General features: G+C 35.6%; 1 protein-coding gene across 1 annotated transcript; it reads right to left on the bottom strand.

Annotated features, from left to right (window-relative positions):
* Positions 1-4,936: 4,936 nt before the first annotated feature.
* LOC121321537 (early growth response protein 2b-like) lies at positions 4,937-8,348 on the bottom strand. Its single transcript, XM_041260530.1, has 2 exons — positions 7,765-8,348; positions 4,937-7,130 (listed from the first exon to the last, which is right to left on the bottom strand). The coding sequence occupies exons 1-2, from the start codon at positions 7,937-7,939 to the stop codon at positions 6,013-6,015; spliced, it is 1,293 nt and encodes a 430-aa protein (XP_041116464.1). The 5' UTR covers positions 7,940-8,348; the 3' UTR covers positions 4,937-6,012.
* Between the last annotated feature and the right edge of the window lie 8,650 nt (positions 8,349-16,998).

Raw genomic sequence — 16,998 nt, forward strand, 5'->3', positions numbered from 1 at the left:
AAGTCGCTCCAGACATTGCTCAAGCAGCATGTAGAAAATGGGTGGTGTATCACTTCAGACCCATCCTGCATATCATGCAGGTACCTGTCTCCCATTATACTGATGCGATTCGCTTTTTCTTTAGGGCGACTGGTACTGGCTTCAGACACTGACATTTGCCTTGTGTTGTGCACTTCAATTTGTTATAAAGGACTCAAATGTGTAGTTTTAAATAAAACACTTTTTTATAGACAATAGGTATTTTCATTTTTAAACATTGGTGTCTAGTACTATTCTAAGTAAAAAATCTCTGTTTGCAAGCCTTGCTTTCGGTTAATGTTGCACTTCCTTGGTCGTTTAACTGAGCGGGTGAAATTGTTCCCACTCCTTCAAGGTCTTCTTTCCTGTCATTAACCAACCTGCTGCTTCCCCTATTGACTGGCAGGCTATTCCACCCAGTAACATTGTTTGACCCAAAAAACACTGCTGAGGTGAAACAGTAATAGACTTCCTAAGAGTTAGGCAAGGAAACAGAACTTTCTTTAAACTCAATTGTCCCAGACATATTAGATCAAATATAAGTAGAGAAACGGCCAGTGCCTACTTCAGTGAAGTAAGAGATCCAGGTGAACTTGATATCAAGTTTTAAAATGAAAATCTTTTTATAACATGTTTCTATCAGAACAGCATACTTGAGACCTATTTAGTGAATTTAAATGCACTGCAGATAAGAGGTATTGAATTATTTGTTAGCTGCAACTACTTTAAGCAAGACAATTATTACTCAATTATTGGCTGATTATTTGAGACATGGGTTAAACTTTTTGAAATCTGTGTGCAAGAAACATCTTACCAGTTTAACACAGTAGTATAGTATGAGCCTTCATAATGCACAATTCAGAATTTAATGTAATTGCATCTAATCAGCAAAAATTAGAAAGCAGCTTTGTCGCTCTGATCATTTAAAGTCACCCACTGAAGTCAGTACAGATATTGCCTTTACATACTGTGCTCAGCTGGAACAAATGTGTCCGACCAGCTCACATAGAGATTTCCAAGCTGATATGGTTATTTTATTCTTATGAATGCATGCCCTCTGTTTGCTTTCAGTTGTATTGTTTTAGTGCCAGGAATTTATGGTAGGAAGGAATGCAGATATCAGACTTGCTTATTACAGTTAGTCTATACAGTTACCAGAGTTTGTCAAATTGTTATTTAATGGATTGAACACGTTTAAACTGGTTTGTGTTGTATGCATTTTCAAATTGTGGTCATTTGGTCACTGCCACATTTTAGCAGATTGTCATTATTATTATTATTATTATTATTATTATTATTATTATTATTATTATTATTATTAGTAGTAGTAGTAGTAGTAGTAGTATTAATATTAGTATTAGTATTATTAATTAGTTTGTGGTTGAAACAAGTGAAGGCTCTGTTTCCAGCTAGGATCACCTGCTAAATAACATTGTTGTGTCTTCAAGGAGACAGCCATAGCTGTTGGTAGTAGGCTTTATTTTCATAGTTTCAGCGCTTTCAGTTTAATGATACACCGGACCCTTATTTTGAAGTGAAAACATACAACAAGCAAGAAGGTACTCAATATTTTAAGTGCTCCACTTTAACTTCCAAAATGAACCAAACTACCCAGAGATTGCACTAAAGCCCTCAACCGCTAGTTTTATATTTTATTTTATAAAACTATTTTTTTTTGCTTCAGAACTTCAAAATATTTCTCATAGTGTTCAAATTATAGTCACTTTCACATGGTAAATATCATACCCGGTTAACAGAAATGGTTGTTAGATTGCTTGTGTTTTAATGTCACATACTTGTATGCATTACATAAGTCATTATTTTTAGTACATGCAACATAAGTTGTGCCATTTGAGACAAAGTATATGTATATGCCAGTTGTATCAAGAAATATTGCAATGTGTGTGTAATTCAAGAAGGTAATTTTCTGTATTAAAAGGACAGGAGGAGACTATTAATATTATTACGTTAGGGGATATAGCAGATATACTCATATGACAATTCTTAATGTCACACTTATGTTTCTGACCAGATATCCAACTGTTTTGCTGCCGGTTATAAAGACTATTTGTGCTTCTGCAAGGGAACAGCTACATGCAAGTGAAGTGCAGGATTAACAAATGTAACCCTAATAACAAACTCATACTATATTACAATGCTTTATTCAAGTTGTATGCAGCAATATCTAGGCTTTTAGAAACACAGTGACCTATAGTGATGCTATAATTTTATTGCTCATCATTTCTTTCCTCTGCTTGCCAAATTTAATTGTCTGTGATTTGTTTCCCGCAACAGCTGCATAGTCACTAATGTGACTTTCTAAGTACCATGTTGTGTAGGAAGTATATTTCTAAATGGCTGGGAATTTGGTTTCCTTCTAAATTCTGACTTTAACTTTGGTCTTCAGTTCAATGCCCTGCAAGTGGTCGTGGTTTTCTCTTTTCCAAGTCTGTTAAAATGTGCAAGTACTATTCGTCTGGTATTGCAGACAGTTGTATTTGTTAACCTTCTGCTGCCCTTCAACACATCATGGTTGCTATATTCAGTGTGTCCTTTTGTTCTGGGGTATATGTGGTGATAATTTTGGAGAATTGTTTTTTTTAGAACCCATATTAGTTCTGAGTATAGGATTGTAAAATCTATATATTTTTTTTTACCAATCATTAGTAATTGTACATTATCACTGGTCCCCCGTTTTCTTCTGTAGATTGCTTGACTCCTAACTTTGTTTTTTTTTTTTTTAAATTCAATTTGGAATATGCACTCTTGAAACTACACCATTAGCCCTGTGAAGAATGGTCTATTCTTTAAATGTCACCCAGGTTTCCCTGGATTCCCTGGCAGCATCACTGGAGTGTGGTTTGAATCACACTCTCCAAGTGGCCATTCTTGACTGAGGATCCAGTGGAAACACTGCACTAGCCTTTACCTCAGACTCCTGGCACATCAGGCTGCCTGCCTCCAGAGTTCAGTAGCTTCTTAACATCCACTGGTATGATTGACTTCACTTTGAGAACAGTGGTTGTATTACAATGCCAAAACACACCATCTTTATAATGATTCTAAATAGATAGTTCAAAAGATAAGAACATAAGAAAGTTTACAAGAGGAGGCCATTTGGCCCATCTTGCTCATTTTGTTGTTAGTAGCTTATTGATCCCAGAATCTCATCAAGCAGCTTCTTGAAGGATCTCAGGGTGTCAGCTTCAACATTACCTCACAATCCAGACCCTCACAATTCTCTGTGTAAAAAAGTACCTCCTATTTTCTGTTCTGAATGCCCCTTTGTCTAATCTCCATTTGTGACCCCTGGTCCTGGTTTCTTTTCTTAGGTCGAAAAGGTCCCTTGGGTCAACGTTGTCAATACCTTTTAGAATTTTGAATGCTTGAATCAGTTCGCAGCGTAGTTTTCTTTGTTCAAGACTGAATAGATTCAATTCTTTTAGCCTGCCTGCATGTGACATGCCTTTTAAATTTATTTGTAATCTTCAGGTATAGAACCCCTTATATTCTTTTGTTAACTTTGGGTTCAGCAACAAATCCCATGGTTGAACCTCAAAAATCTCTTGTTTTTTTTCCAAAAAGTATCTATGCTTCTGTTCGAATTCTTGAATAAATTAATCAGCCCTTCCAGACAGTATCTGTTCAGATAACAGGACACTGAATAAAAAGGTGAAGAGATATGGTCTTGGTGTATTTTTTATGTGGGTGGCGGTTTGCAATGCATTACCGAAATGTACTTGGAAAGTTTGATGTTATTTTGAAAAGTTTTCTAAACCACTGTGCTGTTGAGCTACTTTGGGGGACATGGTTCTTACGTGGGAGTATTAGGCTGTATTTTTGTTTCTACAGTGAGCTAAACCTGGACAGTTCACATATGACATGAAATTAAAAATCACCTTCCCTTAAACTAATGGAACGCTAATAGCCCAAAATATTGGAGGTGCTCCCTTTTTTTCACCGCTATACATTAGTCTATAATTTTCTTGGTTTCCTAAGTTATGGTGTTATCTCAAGTCTTGTAAATATTAAGGCCATACCATACACTGCTGCATAGCGCATAGTTTCTCCCTATTTACACACAGCATGATTGTAAATAGACACATACGCTAGAGCATTAACATATCAAAACGGAAGGTATTAAGTTTCTTTTACACAAAGTTCATCATTAAAAGTAAAAGCCACTGTTACCCCTAAAATCTGAATATGGGAATACCACCTGTGGTATATTTCCCCATGATTAAGACCAACACCAACATTATTTCTGTAGGTCTTATAACGCTATTGTGTGAAATTATGTCTTTTTTATTTTATTTTATTTTAGACATACGCTAATATGTTGTACAAGTAGTGTACAGATTTCTTAAATATGTACACCTTGGAGTAGACTGTATAGGCTATCACTATAGAAGCCAGTGTATGGAATATCACATATCTTTATTATTATTAGCTAACTCATACAGTGCATAAAGACTTCATTGTGTTTTTATTAGTCATTTTGTTAACTATATTGTACTGGTCAGTTTAACTCCCCCGCTCCGTGTATTTCACTGAAACATTTAATATAAAATAACGTTAACGTTAACTTTGGAAGGAGCGCATGCTTACCGAACATAACCCCCGCATAAAAAAAAAAAAAAAAAAAAAAAAAAAAAAAAAAACTACTGGATTCTAACTGTTTGCAACTCAAAATACCAAAACATGTATTGAATGTGGAGGCAGAGCACTTGTTCTTTCCTTGGTCTTTCAGAAATGGAATTTGAACGAATGAGTCATGAGATTAATTGATAGGCTTCAGTATTGCTTTTCTTTGGGAAATCCCCAATAGCACACAGCTTTTGCGTCTGTAGACTGTTCTTGTTTTCCGTCCCTTCTCTTCTTTACATGGCGTAATAACAATGCATATAAAAAACAAAGTGTTGTTCAGAATGATGTATTTATTTATTTATTTTAAACTGACAAGAAAACAACACATATCATAAGAGGACAGCTGACTACTGGCCATCGTTCTTTTTTTCTGTTTTGTTTTGTTTTACCAAATACAGCATTTTCAGTCGTATTAAACAGTCAGCGCAAACAAACGTCAGGTCGGTCTGACTTATAAAGTATGTTTACATTCTCTGCCTTCCGTCTTTAATACAAATGTAACACTTTTTTTTAAAAGAATAAGACACAAAACAAATGCGTACAAAAATATATAATTCTAAAAAAAAAAGACGATATTAAATCGTTTGGTTAATTATACAGCTTGGTTGAAAACGTACTTGACACTGTTCGCTACACAAGAAGCGGACAATTATCAGCGCGTCAGAAAACAAAGCGGCACCGCGCAGAAGCGGAACAATCAACAAGCATGTTAACATCAACACATAGATTGGACTTTTTTTTTTTTTTTTTTTCAAATAACTTAGTACATTGTAGACACAATTATTGCAAATATATCTTTTTTTTATATTAGCTTTTATTTTGTACCCTCAATATTACAATCAGTGCTGATAAATTGGAAAGCCAGTTTATCACAGTATAATAGCAAAATAGTTTTTGTTCTGGTTAAGAAAACACTAAAAAGGTCCAAAGTAGAAATTTGCATTTCTTTTCACCTATTTTTAATTGAAAAATAAAACATCAAGCAAACCTCCCAATCTTTCAAGTAAAAAAAAAAAAAAACTTAAGCAACATAATGAAAGTGCATATCAGTCAATTATGTCTGCTTTGAAACTTCAGTAAGATTATGAATGTGTGCAGACAAAGTGCATATGTTACGCATATACAGCAGTGATATGTTGATAGTTCGTTCCAGCTCAAAGTGTATATGATCTGAAAAGGGCAACATTTCAACTTGGGAAAATCTCTTGAAAACCATTCAAGTACTTTTGGTTTTAGTATATGTTCTATTATTATTATTATTATTATTATTATTATTATTATTATTATTATTATTATTATTATTATTTATAATACTTTCTGATAGTGTTTACAATACGAGGGATGTGTTTATATTGTCCTAGGAGGACACATATTGTTGCCTGTAGCGCAAATATTACCGCTAGATGTGCTAATACTGACATGTCTGTCAGTGTTTGAAACTACTGAGATCGTTGACGCTGCCGAGGAAGATTTTCTTTCCTTTTGCCTGAGGTGAATTTTTGTGTGCCTCTTTCTTTCGTCACTCCTCGCGAATTTCCTGCCGCAGAAATCGCAGGCGAACGGTTTCTCTCCTGTGTGGGTACGGATATGGGTGGTGAGGTGGTCGCTTCGGCTGAAGTTCCTCATACAGATCCGGCACTGAAATGGTTTGTGACCGGTGTGAATTCGGATGTGCCTGGTGAGCTCATCAGAACGGGAGAACCTCCTGTCGCATCCCTCTGCCGGGCACGGGTAGGGACGTTCGTGCACAGGGGTCTTGCTCGGGCGGTTAGGGTACTTCCTCGGACGCAGGATGGGTCTCAGAGGTAAATTCTGGGGGCTGTAAGCAATGGGTAGCCTGGGCCCATCAATAGCTGGGCCCCCCAGTGTAAAATTCCGAATAGTGTTGAGGGGAGTGAGCGGTGGCGGCACTCTCATAGACTCCAGTGGGCAGGGGAATGGCTTGCGGTCAGGTACAGAATGGATATCCCGTTGGCACTGTGGCTGGAACAGGCTGGAATAGTCCGGGATAATGTTGAACATGTGAGCGCTGTCCGTGGACGGTTTTGGTGAAGAGTAACATGGCGGGGGGTAGGATATGTGGCAGGTAGATGAGGACAGAAAGGACGATGGGTCTTGGTAGACGTCCCCACAGCCAGAGTAAGGAGGGGGAGGCGAATAGATGTGCTCCATTTCAGGCTGGTTCTGAGCCATCGTGCAGCTCAAGGTGCTGGAGTAGGGGTTAGGAGAGATGGAGGAGGCTGGTGATGAAGATGACGAGGGCGGCTGAGTCAGGATCCCGGCGCTCACAATGTTAATGACGCTTTCTGAGTTCCAGTTGGCACCTGGGTACTGAGAATCAATCGAGAACTTGCCCATGTAGGTGAAGGTCTGATTGCGAGGTGAAGGCTGCGTGAAACTGCTGGAGTAAGAAGACAAGTCAAGAGATCTTCTATCTGTGCTCATGTCAACGTTGATCATACCATCTGTAAACACATAATGACAAAAATAATTTTGTTCAGTTATTGCACTTTTTCTTTTTAGTGATACACCTCAGAGGCGGCAACCGCAGCGCATCCATATACGCGCAAACCATCTACAAAGCAAAACATACGCGCAAAACATACAGTCTTCTTGTAGGACAAATATTATATTATTGTAACGGTTGTAAACATATCCTACGCGTGCAAGACCAGAGCATTTTTATGATATATATATATATATATATATATATATATATATATATATATATATATATATATATATATATATATATATATAATCTCCAGTCTGTGATTATAATGGCAGTAGTCTATAGACATCGGTGTATACACTGTTGGCAACATGGCATTTATGTGCTATGCTAATTATAAATATATTGTATAAAGCTGTAACTAATACGCACAGAACTAATTGTCTAACGCTGCACACACTTTTAAAACTAATAATACACTTCCAGTAGTCTAGTGTACAACACGGTACTGAATAAAACACTTGTTGACACTGATATCAAAATGCAATCTGTTTTACATGCACAACCAATAGCTTTCCTACCAAACTCAGAGATACCTTATCCTTATATTATTACACAGATTGAAAGTGTACACAGGCAATGCTTACCTCCTGGCACTCCGCTAACGTGGTCGAAATGTCCTACTAAATCAGCATTAGGAAAGATTGCAACCGATGCTGGCAAAGTCGTGGCGATGTCATCTACTGTGTAGATGCTTTCAGGTAACTGGTTCACAAAACCACCAAGAGTTATTGGAGTTTTTTCCACAGTTTTGGCTGTCATCGTTTAGCACGTGTAAGCTTTTCACAAGTTTATAGTGAGCGAGCAAATACAAATAAAGTGATTTATTTTATATGTACCGCCTTATCTTTCTTCACTCCGCAAGAAGCCCGTTATATTAGATTAGGTGTCATAGAGATAAACCAATTCTAGCAAAGCGCAATTGAGGCTGTAGTGTGAAGATGCTTCCAACTGCAGATCTGTTTAATCAATGGCAAATCTCAGTGGCTGTGTGAGTCGTACAGTACTATGTATTTATGGAGAGCCTTTGAATGCCCTTGACGTCACTTACCAAATAAGGATTGAATAGATAAAAGAAGGTTGGGTTGGGGCGGGCTCCTGATAGCTTTGTGACGACACCAAAAGAATACTATTCAATGGAGAATCCCCGAGTCAGAGCTTGCTGTAATACGCTAGTTAAAAATCCGACGTCAAACCTGATTTTTTATCACGTCGTCAACAGGTTTTAGAAGTGTATTCAACTAAACAGTCTCATATATTTGAACTACCTTTATTTCTGAATGTTTCGTTCGATAACATAAATTATTAGTTTTTTTACTATGAGGAATTCCGGTTAGCTGCAAAATCCATACATGGTATTATCCGGTAGGTAAAGGTACGACCTACTTGTCCATATTTAGAACCCATTCCGGAAAAATATAGCCGCAAAACTGCTGTCTTCTAGTCAGAAGCTGTAACCACAATCTCATTCACGGAACTGAAATAGAGGTGGAAAGTGTGCTATTTCAATGTGCCTGTGTTGTTTTTTTTTTTTTTGGAAAGTAGAGATTCTATTTATACAATACAGAAGCGGAAATTATGTTAGTTCTCCATTGATACAAATGTGAAATAATCTAATTCCATCTTCATTTTAATCCTTTTAATATCAAAGAGTCTCAAATGATTTTTTTTTTCTTAAAACCACGAAACAAACGGCAGCAGCTTTCACTGTTTACTACTGCATCAGCAGTAGGGCGATTACACTTACAAAGACACAATTAAATACATCATTTAAATCACCGTCCAACTGTATATATTTTTAAACAGACCTTGCTTTAGAAAACTGCCTATATGCATGTATACGTTTATGAGTACACTAAATTCACTTGTGTTGGTATTTGGTGGATTTATTTATTTTGTATTTATTTACGACTTCTATAAAAATACAAATACATATGTGTTTTTATAGCTTAAAACATGTACGCAAACTCACAACCTGATTCACATTGTAGTTATGTATTCCTGATAATGTATGTTGTAATTTGCTTAATCTAAAAATATAGAATATGAAAAGCCCGTTGTATTCTGTACTTTCATTTTTATCTCATACACTAGCCATCTAGCGGTTACACATGGAACTGCAAGCTACATAGTTAATTAGTCTTTTAAAAGCACTTTTCACAATAATTCATATTTTGTAAGACAAAAAGCATATTTCCTATATATTCGTTATTCATTACCATTTTTACAATTCTTTCAGACAAGCAGATATTTAATTAAACCCACAACAGTTTTCAATTTATAGTAGTGGGAATGTCAAACATTGCAAAATGAAAATGATACTTTTTTTAATACACCTTGCTATAAATAGTTATTATGAGACTATAGATATATATATATATATATATATATATATATATATATATATATATATATATATATATATGCTTTATTACATTATATACACATTGTTACAAAACCAGGAAATCTTACCATCAAGAAGCTACATAAACAGAATGGGAAGCGACCCAGAGTGTGTGTAGAAAGGATGCTTAATAAGAAAGAGCCATCTTTGGGCATTTTTAAGTAAAAATTTCCTCGTGGGCTGAGAAACTTCAGTGTTAATAAAGCAAAAGAAAGAAAGAAAGAAAGGGGAAAGGGGTGTAAGAAGGGCGGAATATTATTCCATCCTTGGGTACAGCTTATGTAAATAATAGGCATCATTAAACACTATCAGTTTGAATAGTTAAGGCCGCTGTTGATGCTGTTTCATGTTTTGTTGTGCGTTTTATGTTATCTGAGGAAAAGAACGGCAGTTTGGTAAAAGACAGTGTAAACTCTATTAAGCCACTTATTTTACTTTAAAATGTAACGTTTTAAAAACAATGACGACATTAACTAAGTATTTAATAATAAAAAAAAAAAACAGTAACCTGTGTTGTTGTTGTTATTATTATTATTATTATTATTATTATTATTATTATTATTATTATTATTATTATTATTATAGTTTAAAACATGTATTTTATTTCGTTTTGAGTTTTTAACTTTAGCTACACATAGGTAAGCTACTCTTACCGCATTATATTACGTTAATAACCCACATTAAACCTTGTTATTATAAATACGCCCTTGATGTCTGTTGTAATTGGCACATTTTCCAAATTGCTTTTCGCGAAGATAGACGACTTTACGCCAAGAAGAATGTAAAGCGACCCTGCCCAATACTGATTGGCAGCTTTCGAGTTGCTACATCTACCTTACCTGCAGTAATCGATCCTGTTGGTGTAAAAGTAAGCGCGCATTGTTTTAATATAGTTACATGTATAGAGTGTCTCGTTTAACAAAAAAGTACACATCATGATTAGACTGTTTTGTGCTCAGAAATACTTTCCCTCTGTTATCAACACTTGCGGCGCGTGTACTTGTCCCGGCATGTAACTGTGTTTTTTGTTTTATTTTTTAGTATGGGATTTGATGATGCAAGAAATTCTGCAAAGCTACTTTTACTACAACAGGGTGAGTAATGTCTGTCGACACACATTAAGACAATGCGAAGAAAAAAAACAAAAACCCCAGTAAGAAAGAAGTCTTCGAGTCATCATCATGCCCACGGAAAAATAAAATCAGTTGGGCGTTCTGATTTTACTAACTAAATCCAATTTATTTGTTGTGCTGTTTTGTTTGTTTGTTTATCTGTTGGCGTTTGATACATACTTTATTGGTATGTGTTAATATTTATCCGGTTCAACCCTTCATTTATGTAGCATTATTTTTTGAAAGTTCAATAAAACAAATAATTATTTGCAATTACTATCTTGTCTTTTCACTGCTCTGCATGAATTATGATTTACACCAGAAATAAATAGCAACTCAAAACCAGAATGTATTCTTTTAACTGTCACAACAAAAATGTGATTACATTTTGGATTAGATTATATAATTAAATTTGTGTGCTGCACCACAACGTAATATTAAGAATAACACCAATGAATATATCCTACAAAGTTTTGGTTGTTTTCCACACTCGTTTTCAGGCGCGGCATTCCTTCTTTCCCAATCCCACCCACACGTTTTGGTTTCTGCCAGCTCAACCCGATTTGTGTCAGGTTTAGCACTTATTTCTTTCAAAGAGGCTTTTGCTGTAAAAACTACTCTCTCCCAAAGTAGAAACAATATCATTGAAAGAGTCCAAAACTAAGGCACAAAACCCAGTTCCTAACTTTGTATATTCTGTGAATATATACCTAACCGCAAGCAAGTCCTTTATATTGTAGCTCGATGTTCGTTTTTTAAACTGCGCGAAAGAGTTCAGGTAGTATAAGTGTGTGCACAGCATTTGTGTGAGTAAAGCACCGTTCTGTGTATGTCTTATTGAATATCTGAATATGTATATGGTTTATTTGTAACTGCAATCACTGAATCATACAATCGTCAATATAGTGTACAAAATTGTTTTAAAAACACAAGCAAATAAAATTATTTTATTGAAACCTCAGCAACATGGAATTCATAAGTGAGACAGTTAAATAAAAGCGATTGTTTGTGTGCATTGTATACAGTGGATTCAATAGCATGCTGTCTCAGCACTGGTTTGCTAGGTGGGTGGAGCCACAGGGGGTAAGTAGTGGGACCTCATCTTTAAACCCTTCTTTAACATAACCTATACACTGAAGTGAGGTTTTCAAAATAGACAACGCTATGGACATTCACATAATGCATAAATACTTTTTAAAATAATACCTTTATGACAAAGAATGCTTCAAAGTCTGAAAAACGAAGCCATTAGCAAGCTACAGGGAAACGATACAGGCAATTTTATAGTTGAGAGGTGTGATTATTTTAGTTTTTGTTAAAAGTTTTTTGTTAAATATTTTCAAAGTACACAGAGCTAACAAAATAATTCAGGTTAATCTTGCCTAATATGTATTTTCATCACTACATAGATTTCAAATTTTCCATTGTAAAAAACTCACACATTATAATAAACCTGTACTGATACTTACGAATAAAACATTTGACATTTGATTTAGCATCATTTTGGTGTCATTTGTTTCTTATTTGTTATTTCCTTTATGGAAAACAAAAGCCCTAACTGAACCACGAGCACTACCGGCAATGAAAACACAATTGATTTGAAACAAATAATACACTATGGTCCTGATACAGTAGCATACTGGTGAGGTCATGGTGACATAGTATTGCCATAGATTACCGATGTTCATTGATTCACACCATTGTAATGCTCTGTAAATGTTTCCACTGTGGTAGCAGTCCACCAACACCATTGCAGTGGATTTAGAACAAATTTAAAACTAGTGTGTCCCACAACACGCATGTTCATTTTGACACAACAATAGTGTCTAACCTAATGGTTAGCTTACATACAGTAGATTCAACAGTTTGTGTGTTTCCATAAGATGTTGGTCCAATAAAAGGTAACAACTTCAATGTTGCTTCTACTTTTTCATCTCTGGACCAGTACAGCTGATGTAACACTTTTCCAAATTGGGTTTAATTTACACCAATAACATTTTATAGGAAATACCTGTGAATCGAACAAATGAAATGAGTTTGGAGGTTTCAGCTTAGCCTCCATTACACACCCCAAGACCACCACACAACTGTCTCTGCTTAAGAGAACTGAATGGCAGGTTCCTGAGGGCAATATGCCTGAGTACCTGCATCCTTACATAAGCACTAAATTCAACAACTTAGAAGTGTCTCAATTCAAGATTTGTTTTGGCCGCTATACATGCGTCCCATGAATCAATCATCTCAGGCATAATTATTCATAATTAACATTGATTGTCTCTGTGTTTCATTCAGGTGCGAAATGTCTTTAAGCAAAGAGGAACCCCATCAGATAATTTTTATGTGTGGTGCAGATGGTCGACCGGGAACGGCCCAGCTTAACAGAGAACACCTTAACTGGCATTGCCTATGATGTCTGATTTATGGGATGTCCTTAATGACAATGACACACATTCCCATTGGGTATGTAGAAAGACTTGACTGGAACCCAACAGATTTGTCATTTTGATGGATTGCCTCTTAAGCTATGGATGATCATGGCTTACCATTACTTTGTTTAAGGATATCCTTGCTAACTAAATACATTAGAAAGTGTACTCTCTCTTCTCAGACACTCCCCAAGCCCAGCCAGTGGAGCTAGCTGATATATTATTAGGCTTCCAAGCTGGCTTGGGAAGCCTATTGTTATGTATATTTTTTAAATACAATTTATTTATTATTATGTGTTTTTTATTGTCGTTTTTCTTCCCAAAACTTCAAACTGCTCCTGTTTACTTGGCAGGTATCATCCTGTGTTGATTACAGTTCAAATTCTAAGAAATTGGGATCCTGTTTCAGTTTGCAAACCGTTTAACCAACTAACTCTTATCTTGGTAGCATCATCCTGGGGACAATGGAATTCAAACAGGGAAAAAATTGGGTTCTTTTCTACAAGATGGCCACCAGATCTACATTTTCTTCTTAAATTTAAAATCGCTTCAGTTGAAAATTTTTTTATTTGATTAACTCCAAAGTTGACAAGCATCACCCCTGTGTCAATACAGTTGACTTTTTCAAAAATGGTGTTTGTGCATAAACCAATATGGCCATCTGAGGCATTTCTTTAAAAAAAACTTTCAAACTCTTCAGTCAAATATAAAACTAGCTTATAACTAGCTTATAACGTATAACTTACAAAGTGCAGATAGGTTAAAGGTTACTATGGAACACATATAGGAAACCATATGTGCTCTATCCAAAATGACTGCCTGCGACCTTTGACCTCTCCTTAAGTTAAAATGTAAAACTAGCTTATAACTCCTTACAGTGTGTAGATAGGGTCATGGTTACTATGTGTTTAAAGTTGTAAAGCATCGTGAGATAATGAACTAATGCAGTATTTTGAATTGAAACTGCTCCAGAAAACTGATCTGTTGCTGACACTTGTGCTGAAGTGCTACAGCTTGACCACTGTACCCTCCCTCCCCCAGCTTTGTGTGGCACCACTCCCTGTATATTCTCCTTGGATCAGACAGAGGGCAGCAGACCAGCTTGCAGGAAAGCATGCTTCTCATGAATTGTCATCCTTGCAACATCCGACTCACCCCTTTCCCGATTATTTTGTCCTTCTTACTGGTGGGTTGTAGTCCTTCAGGTACTATGATAAAGAAACATAAGTTTAATGTACAGTATAGAATAGTAAACTTATCAAGCAGGTTTGAAGAGGGGAGGAAGCTTGTGTCCTTATAGCTAATATACATGTGGGTATGATATTTCTTCCAAGTACCTGCATGTCTTTTATAGCATTATGACAATCCTCTTCACGGAGTGTCTGTAGTCTTGCCTAATTGTGATGAAACAGAGTATTGAAATGTGCCTCAAGACTACTGCTCCCAAATTTACAATTTTTACAAGAGATATTGGCAAGCCTATATTCATGTTCACTAATCCTTCTAAAACACAAAAGACAGTATGCCTTTTTTTGTTTTACTGTGTAACACTCCACATAATTATTGTGTTAATTATTGAATTGATTAAAATACCATCCAACACATTCTGTTAATTACTCCATGAAGTAGTAAACAAAGGAAACTCAGTATGCCCCAGTATTTTATATAAAGCATGTTCTTTCAGACGCTGTTTTGGTGAATAAAATCAAGTTGGATATTCCTGAAGCTGTTCTGGACTACTGACAATTTCACTAATAGCTGTTTAGTGAATATCAAAGTTTAATTTATTGAGAAAAACTTTGAAAAGCATCTCGAGTAAAAGCTTTGTGAATAGAGCTCTATTTATATATATATATATATATATATATATATATATATATATATATATATATATATATATATATATATATATATATATATATATATTATATATATATATATATTATATATATATATATATTATATATATATATATATATATATATATATATATATAATATATATCTAATATATATATAGATATTGTCTGACTATCCAAATATAGAAAAAATATATATTCTTACAAAAAACAATGTCCATGTATACTCAAACAGTGTATCAAACAGATTTGTGCAACAGTTTTGAAACACATCTTAGGGTTTATTTTAAGATTTCAGATTTACCATGTGGTTTGAAGTGATATTAAAGGGATCATTTTATATCATCACGTGCGTATTCTGTAGATTCTCGGTTGTTGTTGTCTTGGATTGTGAATCGATACCTCAAGGCTGCTTGTGGGGAAGTAAGGTGGGGAAGGTTATTAGCATTGTGCTGGATACTGAAGCCCGCAGATGGAGCACTGTTCACTGAAGCCTATGTAACCCACCACCCTTCTTCACAATCAGCCTTATGGAGTCATTTGTAACATGACTCATTAAGGACATTGTGAAAAAAATAATACAAATGTGTTACATTGACATCACAAAATAATTTATCCCAGGAACTCAACATATCACATCGTTTTATCAAAGGACCTACACCTAACAAATTTAAATTTTCATTTTTTTCCATGTCCTCAATGGGCCATCGTACTTTTCAGAAACAATTTGATATTAAGAAGGAATGACTACCTTAAATACTCATTATTGAACATTAATAGCCAGTGGGGTTTGTTTGCTCATTCACAAACAACATCAATCCCTTTGGGTCCATAGCAAGATGGGCAACTTCACATGAGTGGGATTCAAACCACACTTGCATGACTTACCCTGTGTACTCCAAACGACACTGCTTTGATCAGGTAATCTACTGGGGACACTGTCTTCCCATTGTTTTTTGCTGTTATTATAACTAGATCCTCCATAAGTTACATAACAGCTGTATATTTTCAATAATAATAGTAATAATAATAATAGTCCAATGTGGGTATTTAGTTTAATTAATTTGTGTAAAGGATCACTAGAATACTCACCTACATATTAATGATTTCTATGAGGTCCTACTTCCCAAACTCGGCAGCTAAAACACATCTGTAGCTTTTAATCTGGGTTGACAACAAGCATGTATTCATGTCATCACTTTTTACAGTCACTTCAGTTCTTTCACACAATGAATGCCACTGTCTTCCAAATACAGCATCGCTCTTTGATCGACAGTAAAGACGGTTACACAGAGCGTCTTGCAGCATTAGATTATGGATTTTGTAAAGGTGTCGGCACCCAGCCAAATAAAGCAAAATAAAAAGCAACCTTGACAGAGCAAAGGACTCCAGAACACACAAATTGTCTCTCATTGTCTGTACTGAAGCTCAACAATTTATATAGACTGTAGAGTGCTATCAAAACAGTTTGAACTGCGACTCTTGACAGGATACATATGGAGGAAGTGGCATAACAGTAAGAACTCTATCATGTACTGCTGTTATCGCTTTAAGAGCTACTTAAACTGTATGCCCATTGAATATTGATATTGGCCCTTTAAGGTCTGTGGGAGCTCCTCGTAGTTGGCAGATAATGGGCATGCCCCTGGAGAGGAGACCTGACCCTGAATGTGTTTTGTATCTTTTCACCTTGCAAATAAACTCTTTAATTTGCACTGTGTTTGTGAGTGACTGTTTAATGAGCTAGCTGAACAAGGGATGATTTACAGTAGTTCCTGATGTGATATATCCATCTGAAATGTTTTTGTATCATGTGATTGAATCCTTTACCATGTCAAGGCAACAGCTAAATCTGAAGCCATTTTTTTATTGAGATGTGTAATGAATATTGCCTTATCTGTACTACCTGTATACTTCAGCCACTAGCTGTAGCCTTTGGGCAATGTGATTTTAATAGCTTTTTTACATCTCCCTTATTACTACTCCAATATTTCTCATTGTTTTCTCTAAATCTGAATTTG

The sequence above is a fragment of the Polyodon spathula genome, chromosome 10, assembly GCF_017654505.1.
Source record: "Polyodon spathula isolate WHYD16114869_AA chromosome 10, ASM1765450v1, whole genome shotgun sequence".
In the NCBI taxonomy this organism is placed as follows: domain Eukaryota; kingdom Metazoa; phylum Chordata; class Actinopteri; order Acipenseriformes; family Polyodontidae; genus Polyodon; species Polyodon spathula.

Bases quoted from the DNA above. Each gene is read 5' to 3' on its own strand.
- LOC121321537 (XM_041260530.1), bottom strand. From the start codon at position 7,939: ATGACAGCCAAAACTGTGGAAAAAACTCCAATAACTCTTGGTGGTTTT. The intron at 7,131-7,764 runs GTAAGCATTGCC...ATGTGTTTACAG, and splicing joins CGTTAGCGGAGTGCCAGGAG to ATGGTATGATCAACGTTGAC.